Source organism: Procambarus clarkii, chromosome 44, assembly GCF_040958095.1.
Source record: "Procambarus clarkii isolate CNS0578487 chromosome 44, FALCON_Pclarkii_2.0, whole genome shotgun sequence".
Lineage (NCBI taxonomy): Eukaryota > Metazoa > Arthropoda > Malacostraca > Decapoda > Cambaridae > Procambarus > Procambarus clarkii.
The window spans coordinates 33108244-33121600 of NC_091193.1; the positions used below are offsets into that span (position 1 = coordinate 33108244).

At 39.0% G+C, this 13357-nt stretch overlaps 1 protein-coding gene across 2 annotated transcripts in view; it reads right to left on the reverse strand.

Annotated features, from left to right (window-relative positions):
* Positions 1–8057: 8057 nt before the first annotated feature.
* LOC123773307 (heat shock protein 75 kDa, mitochondrial-like) overlaps positions 8058–13357 on the reverse strand; it is a 47188-nt gene continuing 41888 nt past the window's right edge. Inside the window, exon 5 of one of the 2 annotated variants that reach the window (XM_069300880.1) lies at positions 8058–8367. In XM_069300880.1, the coding sequence (XP_069156981.1) occupies positions 8360–8367 (8 nt within the window). In that variant the 3' untranslated portion in view covers positions 8058–8359. The remainder of the gene's footprint in view (positions 8368–13357) is intronic. The other variant, XM_069300879.1, reaches the window with a different exon arrangement.

The window sequence follows — 13357 nt, forward strand, 5'->3', positions numbered from 1 at the left end:
TGTTAATCTTTCTTCATATGAAAGATTTCTAATTTGGGGAATTAACTTAGTCATCCTACGCTGGACACGTTCAAGTGAATTTATATCCATTCTATAATATGGCGACCAAAACTGAACTGCATAATCTAAATGGGGCCTAACTAGAGCAAGATATAGCTTGAGAACCACACCAGGTGTCTTGTTACTAACGCTGCGATTAATAAATCCAAGTGTCCGATTTGCCTTATTACGAACATTTATGCATTGATCCTTTTGTTTTAAATTCTTACTAATCATAACTCCCAGATCCCTTTCGCAATCCGACTTCGCAATCACAACACCATCTAGCTCGTATCTTGTAACTCTATCATCATTACCTAACCTCAGAACTTTACATTTATCAGCATTAAACTGCATCTGCCAATCCTTTGACCATTTCAAAACCCTATCTAGATCAACTTGAAGTGATAGTGAGTCCTCCTCCGAATTAATTTCCCTACCGATTTTCGTATCATCGGCAAATTTGCAAATGTTGCTACTCAAACCTGAATCTAAATCATTTATATATATTATAAACAACAGAGGTCCCAGGACAGAGCCTTGAGGCACTCCACTTACAACATTTTCCCACTCTGACTTGATTCCATTTATACTAACTCTCTGTTTCCTTTGGTATAGCCATGCCCTAATCCAGCTTAATATAGCACCCCCAATACCATGAGACTCTATTTTTTTAATCAGTCTTTCATGTGGCACTGTATCAAAAGCTTTGCTAAAGTCAAGGTATACAACATCGCAATCCTTACCACTATCAACTGCCTCAACAATGCTAGAATAAAAAGATAACAAATTTGTTAAACATGAACGGCCATTTATAAAACCATGTTGCGACTCAATTATTAATTTATGTTTTTCAAGATGAAGACGAATTTTATTTGCTATTATAGATTCGAGTAACTTTCCCACAATAGACGTTAGGCTAATTGGTCGATAGTTAGACGCAAGTGATCTATCTCCTTTCTTAAAAACTGGTATCACATTAGCAACTTTCCAAAACTCTGGCACTCTGCCTGACTCTATTGATTTATTAAATATGGTTGACAGTGGGTCACAAAGCTCCTCTTTGCATTCTTTAAGCACCCTAGCAAACACTTCATCCGGCCCTGGGGATTTGTTTGGTTTGAGTTTTACTATTTGTTTAAGAACATCCTCCCTGGTAACTGCTAAACTCGTCAACCTGTCCTCGTCCCCACCCACATAGACTTGTTCGGCTGAAGGCATATTGTTAAGTTCCTCTTTAGTAAATACAGATACAAAATATTTATTAAAAATACTACTCATCTCTTCATCACTATCTGTTATTTGACCTGTCTCAGTTTTTAATGGACCTATCCTTTCCCTAGTCTTAGTACGATATAACTGAAAAAACCCTTTAGGATTTGTCTTTGCTTGCCCTGCTATGCGAACTTCATAGTTTCTTTTTGCTTTCCTTATCTCTTTTTTAACATTTCTAACCAGTTGTACGAATTCCTGTTCTAAAGTGACCTCCCCATTTTTAATCCTTTTGTACCAAGCTCTCTTTTTACCTATAAGGTTCTTCAAATTCTTTGTTATCCACTTTGGGTCATTAGTATACGATCTATTCAATTTGTATGGTATACTACGTTCCTGTGCTTTGTTTAGAATATTCTTAAATAAGTTATATATTGAATCCACATCGAAATCCCCATTTAAGTCACCTATCGCTGGGTTCATGTCTCGCTCCAAGACCGGCCCACACCCCATACCCAAGCCTTTCCAATCAATTTGACCCAAAAAATTTCTTAGGCTATTAAAATCAGCTTTTCGAAAATCTGGCACTTTAACAGAATTTTCTCCTACTGGTCTATTCCATTCTATGCTAAATCTGATTTCTTTGTGATCACTGCTCCCTAGCTCACTCCCTATTTCGATGTCATTAATTTGCGTTTCCCTGTTAGTTAACACTAAATCTAAAATATTATTTTCCCGTGTTGGTTCCTTAATGTGTTGCGTAAGAAAGCAATCGTCAATTAATTCTAGAAAATCTTCTGCTTCACTATTCCCTGTTTTGTTCAACCAGTTTATTCCGCTAAAATTAAAGTCACCCATGACATAAATACTGTTAGATCTAGATGCTCTAGATATTTCATCCTTGCTCTAGATATTTCATCCCGTTCATCAATACGTTCAGAGAGCCAGAATTTGGCACCAAAATATGGCTCAAGCCTCGAAATTGGGATGTTTGGGATGTTTTGAAAACTGCAGGGGGGATTGGGACAAATGTGACCAAACGCCGCTTTCCTCACTAGGACTTGCTGTCAACGTACATGGCGCCCCCGCTCTGGGAGGCGTCCATTAGGGAGGCTCTGGCCTCCCCCGATGCTGTGAGCCCCTGGGTAGCTGCCGTGAACACACACTGGCCCAAAAAAGCCAGTTGAATTCAAAGATGAGCTCCAGGCGAGGTGTGGAAAGAAAGTCCTGCCTGGAGCGTTCAAACTGCGCGCCAAGATGGCCGACCTTTCGGGCGGGAATCTCTTCCACAACGAAATCTTTTATTGTAGAGCTGTTGACAACATACTTTTATCTCAACTTAAGTTTTCGCCACGCATAACTTTTTCTCATTTGGAAAATACATTATCATCTTCACTATTATCATAGCAATATGGAAGTTGTAGTTAAGGACCTGGTGACTCTAGTGGGAGCCCTGAGGACAGAGCTGGACTCTCTGCGGGAGGAGGTGCGTCAGCTGAAAGAACAACGAGAAGTAACGAAGGAGGAGACCAGCAGTAAAGGGACCTCGTCTTGGAGAGTTGCGAAAGACAGGGGCCTTAAGAAGACTTTGATAAAGCCGCCTTCAAACGCTATAGCAACTTCTAATTCATTTGACGTTTTGGAGGACGAGTGCTGTGGAGAGACTGTGGATCGCGCAAAAGGGAAAGCAACGAAGAGAAAGGAAGCGCAGGCCCCTCAGAAAGTAAAGGAAGTACCTAAGCAAACATTAGTTGTGGGAGATTCCCAGATAAGGTATTTGGATAGAACGTTTTGTGCTAGAGATAGGGGGAACAGGTTAAGGGTTTGCTATCCCGGAGCTGGCATTGGTGATATTATAAACAACATGAATGATATTATGGCTGGTAATGGGAACAATCCCATTATTTGCATTAGCGTGGGAGGAAATGATGTTGGTCGAGTTAGGAGTGAGGAACTGATTCAGAGGTATAAAACAGCCATAGAGTTAGTTAGGAGCAAGGGAGGAATCCCGATCATATGTGGCATTCTTCCAAGAAAGGGAGTGGGAAATGAATGGATATCGAGGGCACTTGGTGTCAATTGCCGACTGGAAAGATATTGCAAATCAAATGCAATATCTTTCATAGACAACTGGGAACACTTCTATGGAAGAAATGAAATGTATGCTCGTGATGGGGTGCATCTATCGAGAGCTGGGGTTGTTGCTGTTGCGAACTCGTTAGAAGAAGTGGTTAGAGGTGTTTGTTTGGGTTTAAACTGTTAGTAGATAGAGGTATGGGAATTGATTTGGAGGAAGGAGGTAATAAAAGTATATGTTTGTGGGAGAAAGGAATTGGCAAAACGATCAGGGAAAGAGAAGGTCCGCAAAATAACAATTCACTTAGGGTATATTACACTAACAGTAGAAGTCTAAGAAATAAAATTAACGAATTAAATGCTCTTGTCTGCACAGAAAAAATAGATATTATTGCACTTACCGAAACGTGGATGAATGTAGAAAATAGAGAACTATTAGCCGAATATCAAATATATGGATTTAAACTATTTCACACAGATAGATATATTAGACGAGGAGGTGGAGTAGCCATATATGTTAGGGACAATTTGAAATGTAGTCTCAAAGAGGGAATCAAAACAGAGCCACACACAGAAACTATTTGGATTGAATTAAACGAAAAAGCTAATAATATTATAATAGGAGTAATATATAGGCCACCAAATTTAGACAGAATGGAAGCAAAGCATCTATGGGATGAAATATCTAGAGCATCTAGATCTAACAGTATTTATGTCATGGGTGACTTTAATTTTAGCGGAATAAACTGGTTGAACAAAACAGGGAATAGTGAAGCAGAAGATTTTCTAGAATTAATTGACGATTGCTTTCTTACGCAACACATTAAGGAACCAACACGGGAAAATAATATTTTAGATTTAGTGTTAACTAACAGGGAAACGCAAATTAATGACATCGAAATAGGGAGTGAGCTAGGGAGCAGTGATCACAAAGAAATCAGATTTAGCATAGAATGGAATAGACCAGTAGGAGAAAATTCTGTTAAAGTGCCAGATTTTCGAAAAGCTGATTTTAATAGCCTAAGAAATTTTTTGGGTCAAATTGATTGGAAAGTCTTGGGACTGGGGTGTGGGCCGGTCTTGGAGCGAGACATGAACCCAGCGATAGGTGACTTAAATGGGGATTTCGATGTGGATTCAATATATAACTTATTTAAGAATATTCTAAACAAAGCACAGGAACGTAGTATACCATACAAATTGAATAGATCGAATACTAATGACCCAAAGTGGATAACAAAGAATTTGAAGAACCTTATAGGTAAAAAGAGAGCTTGGTACAAAAGGATTAAAAATGGGGAGGTCACTTTAGAACAGGAATTCGTACAACTGGTTAGAAATGTTAAAAAAGAGATAAGGAAAGCAAAAAGAAACTATGAAGTTCGCATAGCAGGGCAAGCAAAGACAAATCCTAAAGGGTTTTTTCAGTTATATCGTACTAAGACAAGGGAAAGGATAGGTCCATTAAAAACTGAGACAGGTCAAATAACAGATAGTGATGAAGAGATGAGTAGTATTTTTAATAAATATTTTGTATCTGTATTTACTAAAGAGGAACTTAACAATATGCCTTCAGCCGAACAAGTCTATGTGGGTGGGGACGAGGACAGGTTGACGAGTTTAGCAGTTACCAGGGAGGATGTTCTTAAACAAATAGTAAAACTCAAACCGAACAAATCCCCAGGGCCGGATGAAGTGTTTGCCAGGGTGCTTAAAGAATGCAAAGAGGAGCTTTGTGACCCACTGTCAACCATATTTAATAAATCAATAGAGTCAGGCAGAGTGCCAGAGTTTTGGAAAGTTGCTAATGTGATACCAGTTTTTAAGAAAGGAGATAGATCACTTGCGTCTAACTATCGACCAATTAGCCTAACGTCTATTGTGGGAAAGTTACTCGAATCTATAATAGCAAATAAAATTCGTCTTCATCTTGAAAAACATAAATTAATAATTGAGTCGCAACATGGTTTTATAAATGGCCGTTCATGTTTAACAAATTTGTTATCTTTTTATTCTAGCATTGTTGAGGCAGTTGATAGTGGTAAGGATTGCGATGTTGTATACCTTGACTTTAGCAAAGCTTTTGATACAGTGCCACATGAAAGACTGATTAAAAAGATAGAGTCTCATGGTATTGGGGGTGCTATATTAAGCTGGATTAGGGCATGGCTATACCAAAGGAAACAGAGAGTTAGTATAAATGGAATCAAGTCAGAGTGGGAAAATGTTGTAAGTGGAGTGCCTCAAGGCTCTGTCCTGGGACCTCTGTTGTTTATAATATATATAAATGATTTAGATTCAGGTTTGAGTAGCAACATTTGCAAATTTGCCGATGATACGAAAATCGGTAGGGAAATTAATTCGGAGGAGGACTCACTATCACTTCAAGTTGATCTAGATAGGGTTTTGAAATGGTCAAAGGATTGGCAGATGCAGTTTAATGCTGATAAATGTAAAGTTCTGAGGTTAGGTAATGATGATAGAGTTACAAGATACGAGCTAGATGGTGTTGTGATTGCGAAGTCGGATTGCGAAAGGGATCTGGGAGTTATGATTAGTAAGAATTTAAAACAAAAGGATCAATGCATAAATGTTCGTAATAAGGCAAATCGGACACTTGGATTTATTAATCGCAGCGTTAGTAACAAGACACCTGGTGTGGTTCTCAAGCTATATCTTGCTCTAGTTAGGCCCCATTTAGATTATGCAGTTCAGTTTTGGTCGCCATATTATAGAATGGATATAAATTCACTTGAACGTGTCCAGCGTAGGATGACTAAGTTAATTCCCCAAATTAGAAATCTTTCATATGAAGAAAGATTAACAAAGCTTAAGTTTCATTCACTGGAAAGGCGAAGAGTTAGGGGTGACATGATAGAGGTTTACAAGTGGATGAATGGACATAACCGGGGGGATATTAATAGGGTATTAAAAGTATCAACACAGGACAGAACACGAAACAATGGGTATAAATTGGATAAGTTTAGATTTAGGAAAGACTTGGGTAAATACTGGTTCAGTAACAGGGTTGTTGATTTGTGGAACCAATTGCCGCGTAACATTGTGGAGGTGGGGTCCCTCGATTGTTTCAAGCGCGGGTTGGACAAGTATATGAGTGGGATTGGGTGGTTATAGAATAGGAGCTGCCTCGTATGGGCCAATAGGCCTTCTGCAGTTACCTTTGTTCTTATGTTCTTATGTTCTTATGTTCAACACAAGACAGAACACGCAACAATGGGTATAAATTGGATAAGTTTAGATTTAGGAAAGACTTGGGTAAATACTGGTTCGGTAACAGTGTTGTTGATTTGTGGAACCAATTACAGCGTAACGTGGTGGAGGTGGGGTCCCTCGATTGCTTCACGCGCGGGTTGGACATGTATATGAGTGGGATTGGGTGGTTATAGATAGGAGCTGCCTCGTATGGGCCAATAGGCCTTCTGCAGTTACCTTTGTTCTTATGTTCTTCTTATGTTCTTATAAATTACTACTATAGCGTGTCATTTCTGCTCACACTCATCTCTAAATAAAATGATTACAAATACTTCCCAAGACATAAACTGCCTCATCCAGCCCGCCTCTTCCCTCATTCCTAATCCACAAACCCACCAACAATCCTCCAACTTCATGGGAAGGTCAAGCTTCCCAAGACCTTGGAGTCATTGGATATGGGTTTGTGGATGACCTGACCTAGCAGTTTATGCCTTTGGGGAGATCTCCCCCCCCCCCCTGGCATATGCATTAATGATATATAATGCATATGCCAGCCAGTCTAATTCTAATCTTAAGATTATTCTCCTATCTCTCAATTTATTCTTTACCTACTCTTCACAGCAAGTCTTTGTCACCCACATTGAACAATATTCTAAGTCTTCACTACCCCAAAACTTGCCTCGCCACCCAGCTTTTACCTTACCACACACCTTTGCTACCCAACATTTGCTTTGTATTAAACATTCAAGGTTAAATGTTTGCCCTTGATCACCTAGCAGCAATTGAGGATACAGATGTAAGCTGATTGGATAGTCGCGTTCTGAGTGTAAACTAGTAGAACGTAAGTCAAGAAACTGCAGATGGCATATTGTTCTGCACGTGGCACCTCCTATTTATATCCACCTACACTCATTCATATACGTCTAACCTAAGCTTCAACCAATCAAAGATTCCTATGCCTATTATGATCCAGTAATATGGATCCAGTGATCCAGTAATATGGATCCAGTGATCCAGTAGTATGATCCACAATCGATTTGAGAATGGTCCAGGACGGACCGAAACGTCGTTGTCCTTTCACCTTCTAGTGTGTGGTCTGGTCAACATACCTCAGCCACGTTATTGTGACTCGTCGTCTGCACATGATCCAGTAATTTGTTCCACAAATCCACAACCCAGTTACCAAACCAGTATTTACCCAGGTATTTCCTAAATCTGAACTTATCTTCATTTAAAGCCTTATCAATAGCTTCCTTGTTATGCCCATTCATCTACTTGTACACTTCAATCATGTCACGTTAAGATTTTTCCAACATCTCTTCATACGGAAGCTTTCTAATTTACGGGATTAACTTTGTCATCCTAACTGACGTGTTCTAGTGAATTATGTCCATTCTTTAGCATGGCGATCAAAACTGAACGGCATAATCTAAATGGGACCTAAAAACAATACGTTAATAAACCCAGCCGACTTATTGCTAACTCTTCTATAAATAAATCTATGGGAAAGAAAAGCTCTCAGCCTGCTAACAAGAGTGTACAAATCCACAAGGGCCGGGACGAGGATTCAAACCTGCATCCGAGAGCATCCCAGACGCTGCCGTAATCGACTGAGCTACGACATGGTCAAAAGGAGTTGAAACCGAAGTTCTACTGAACTTAATGGATCCTAAACCCCATCCGAGGCACAAACCAGTGTTAGTGTAACAAGAATGTGAAGTTTTCTACGTCCATCTAGTTCCACCCGCTCCTCCCCAGAACTAGTTGTTAAATAAGCACTTTACCTTGACTCTTCTGATCCAACACTTGTCCACACGTGTCACACTCCTGAAAAAATATTTTTTACATATATTAAGGGCAAGCATAAGTAATTATCAAAAGAATGCACCAAACCAGGAAGGCTATGTAGCACCAGGGTAAGTATAAACAGTTTATTTCAAATACAATCGAGTAGGAAAATACAATTATGAATTTCAAGAACACTGGAACCAATCACTGGAAAAGGTGAAATTGCAATGGAGATTAATTACAGATTGTATCAACAATAGCGAGTAGGCAAGACTGATAAGACTGCAATAGCCTAACGGAATACATTTTTGTCTCCGACTCATGAGTCTATGGTTAAGCATCAATGTTCTTTTAAAGTTAAGAACATAAGAACATAAGAACATAAGAACAAAGGTAACTGCAGAAGGCCTATTGGCCCATACGAGGCAGCTCCTATTCTATAACCACCCAATCCCACTCATATACTTGTCCAACCCGTGCTTGAAACAATCCAGGGACCCCACCTCCACAATGTTACGCGGCAATTGGTTCCACAAATCAACAACCCTGTTACTGAACCAGTATTTACCCAAGTCTTTCCTAAATTTAAACTTATCCAATTTATACCCATTGTTTCGTGTTCTGTCCTGTGTTGATACTTTTAATACCCTACCAATATCCCCCCGGTTATGTCCATTCATCCACTTGTAAACCTCTATCATGTCACCCCTAACTCTTCGCCTTTCCAGTGAATGCAACTTAAGCTTTGTTAATCTTTCTTCATATGAAAGATTTCTAATTTGGGGAATTAACTTAGTCATCCTACGCTGGACACGTTCAAGTGAATTTATATCCATTCTATAATATGGCGACCAAAACTGAACTGCATAATCTAAATGGGGCCTAACTAGAGCAAGATATAGCTTGAGAACCACACCAGGTGTCTTGTTCCTAACGCTGCGATTAATAAATCCAAGTGTCCGATTTGCCTTATTACGAACATTTATGCATTGATCCTTTTGTTTTAAATTCTTACTAATCATAACTCCCAGATCCCTTTCGCAATCCGACTTCGCAATCACAACACCATCTAGCTCGTATCTTGTAACTCTATCATCATTACCTAACCTCAGAACTTTACATTTATCAGCATTAAACTGCATCTGCCAATCCTTTGACCATTTCAAAACCCTATCTAGATCAACTTGAAGTGATAGTGAGTCCTCCTCCGAATTAATTTCCCTACCGATTTTCGTATCATCGGCAAATTTGCAAATGTTGCTACTCAAACCTGAATCTAAATCATTTATATATATTATAAACAACAGAGGTCCCAGGACAGAGCCTTGAGGCACTCCACTTACAACATTTTCCCACTCTGACTTGATTTCATTTATACTAACTCTCTGTTTCCTTTGGTATAGCCATGCCCTAATCCAGCTTAATATAGCACCCCCAATACCATGAGACTCTATCTTTTTAATCAGTCTTTCATGTGGCACTGTATCAAAAGCTTTGCTAAAGTCAAGGTATACAACATCGCAATCCTTACCACTATCAACTGCCTCAACAATGCTAGAATAAAAAGATAACAAATTTGTTAAACATGAACGGCCATTTATAAAACCATGTTGCGACTCAATTATTAATTTATGTTTTTCAAGATGAAGACGAATTTTATTTGCTATTATAGATTCGAGTAACTTTCCCACAATAGACGTTAGGCTAATTGGTCGATAGTTAGACGCAAGTGATCTATCTCCTTTCTTAAAAACTGGTATCACATTAGCAACTTTCCAAAACTCTGGCACTCTGCCTGACTCTATTGATTTATTAAATATGGTTGACAGTGGGTCACAAAGCTCCTCTTTGCATTCTTTAAGCACCCTGGCAAACACTTCATCCGGCCCTGGGGATTTGTTTGGTTTGAGTTTTACTATTTGTTTAAGAACATCCTCCCTGGTAACTGCTAAACTCGTCAACCTGTCCTCGTCCCCACCCACATAGACTTGTTCGGCTGAAGGCATATTGTTAAGTTCCTCTTTAGTAAATACAGATACAAAATATTTATTAAAAATACTACTCATCTCTTCATCACTATCTGTTATTTGACCTGTCTCAGTTTTTAATGGACCTATCCTTTCCCTAGTCTTAGTACGATATAACTGAAAAAACCCTTTAGGATTTGTCTTTGCTTGCCCTGCTATGCGAACTTCATAGTTTCTTTTTGCTTTCCTTATCTCTTTTTTAACTTTTCTAACCAGTTGTACGAATTCCTGTTCTAAAGTGACCTCCCCATTTTTAATTCTTTTGTACCAAGCTCTCTTTTTACCTATAAGGTTCTTCAAATTCTTTGTTATCCACTTTGGGTCATTAGTATTCGATCTATTCAATTTGTATGGTATACTACGTTCCTGTGCTTTGTTTAGAATATTCTTAAATAAGTTATATATTGAATCCACATCGAAATCCCCATTTAAGTCACCTATCGCTGGGTTCATGTCTCGCTCCAAGACCGGCCCACACCCCATACCCAAGACTTTCCAATCAATTTGACCCAAAAAATTTCTTAGGCTATTAAAATCAGCTTTTCGAAAATCTGGCACTTTAACAGAATTTTCTCCTACTGGTCTATTCCATTCTATGCTAAATCTGATTTCTTTGTGATCACTGCTCCCTAGCTCACTCCCTATTTCGATGTCATTAATTTGCGTTTCCCTGTTAGTTAACACTAAATCTAAAATATTATTTTCCCGTGTTGGTTCCTTAATGTGTTGCGTAAGAAAGCAATCGTCAATTAATTCTAGAAAATCTTCTGCTTCACTATTCCCTGTTTTGTTCAACCAGTTTATTCCGCTAAAATTAAAGTCACCCATGACATAAATACTGTTAGATCTAGATGCTCTAGATATTTCATCCCATAGATGCTTTGCTTCCATTCTGTCTAAATTTGGTGGCCTATATATTACTCCTATTATAATATTATTAGCTTTTTCGTTTAATTCAATCCAAATAGTTTCTGTGTGTGGCTCTGTTTTGATTCCCTCTTTGAGACTACATTTCAAATTGTCCCTAACATATATGGCTACTCCACCTCCTCGTCTAATATATCTATCTGTGTGAAATAGTTTAAATCCATATATTTGATATTCAGCTAATAGTTCTCTATTTTCTACATTCATCCACGTTTCGGTAAGTGCAATAATATCTATTTTTTCTGTGCAGACAAGAGCATTTAATTCGTTAATTTTATTTCTTAGACTTGTACTGTTAGTGTAATATACCCTAAGTGAATTGTTATTTTGCGGACCTTCTCTTTCCCTGATCGTTTTGCCAATTCCTTTCTCCCACAAACACATACTTTTATTACCTCCTTCCTCCAAATCAATTCCCATACCTCTATCTACTAACAGTTTAAACCCAAACAAACACCTCTAACCACTTCTTCTAACGAGTTCGCAACAGCAACAACCCCAGCTCTCGATAGATGCACCCCATCACGAGCATACATTTCATTTCTTCCATAGAAGTGTTCCCAGTTGTCTATGAAAGATATTGCATTTGATTTGCAATATCTTTCCAGCCGGCAATTGACACCAAGTGCCCTCGATATCCATTCATTTCCCACTCCCTTTCTTGGAAGAATGCCACATATGATCGGGATTCCTCCCTTGCTCCTAACTAACTCTATGGCTGTTTTATACCTCTGAATCAGTTCCTCACTCCTAACTCGACCAACATCATTTCCTCCCACGCTAATGCAAATAATGGGATTGTTCCCATTACCAGCCATAATATCATTCATGTTGTTTATAATATCACCAATGCCAGCTCCGGGATAGCAAACCCTTAACCTGATCCCCCTATCTCTAGCACAAAACGTTCTATCCAAATACCTTATCTGGGAATCTCCCACAACTAATGTTTGCTTAGGTACTTCCTTTACTTTCTGAGGGGCCTGCGCTTCCTTTCTCTTCGTTGCTTTCCCTTTTGCGCGATCCACAGTCTCTCCACAGCACTCGTCCTCCAAAACGTCAAATGAATTAGAAGTTGCTATGGCGTTTGAAGGCGGTTTTATCAAAGTCTTCTTAAGGCCCCTGTCTTTCACAACTCTCCAAGACGAGGTCCCTTTACTGCTGGTCTCCTCCTTCGTTACTTCTCGTTGTTCTTTCAGCTGACGCACCTCCTCCCGCAGAAAGTCCAACTCTGTCCTCAGGGCTCCCACTAGAGTCACCAGGTCCTTAACTACAACTTCCATATTGCAATGATAATATAACAACACTCAGGAGCTCCGGTTAACACAACCTCTCACTGTAACTTCACTTTCTATGTGAAGTTACATAGAAACACATTACCTTATTAGGGTCTTCCACTAAAACAAACCTTTAGCTAACCTTAGTTAAAAGTACTGTGTACTATTAATTTATTTAGCTGTCTATTGGCCTAAATTATATAAACAACATGTTTAAAACACCTCAAGTACTTTATATGGTCTCTGAGCACTAAACTAACGTTAGAAGCCTAGTGATTACATTGTTAAAAATGGCCATTTAAAGGTGAATTCATTTTACATCGCAGAGTAAACAAGATGCAAACAATTAACATCTTCCATCTATTAGATAAACAATTATCTAGTCGTCCCTTCACTTTCTAGTGTGTGGTTTCGTCAACATATTTCAGCCCCCGTTATTGTGACTCCTCGTCTGCAATTATCTTCCCCATTTATCTGCACAATTGCTATCCTGATATGACCACTCCATCGCCCTAGTCGTTAACACTAAACAATCTAGGGCGACTTGTTGCTAAACATTATATGCCACCTTTACCTTAGCTACAAGACACCGTGTACATATTATCAAACTACCTTTAATGTCATAATGCAGCAGTTTGCGCGCTCAAAATACAGATAGACAAACTCCTCAGGAACCGTAGGGGAACCTTTGACAAACCGCCGGCTTCCTGTTGCCGTAGAGGGCACTATGGACAAATGGTGGCCCTCTGGTAAATTTAAGTCAATATTACCTAGGAGTTATGATGTACCAGCCATTAA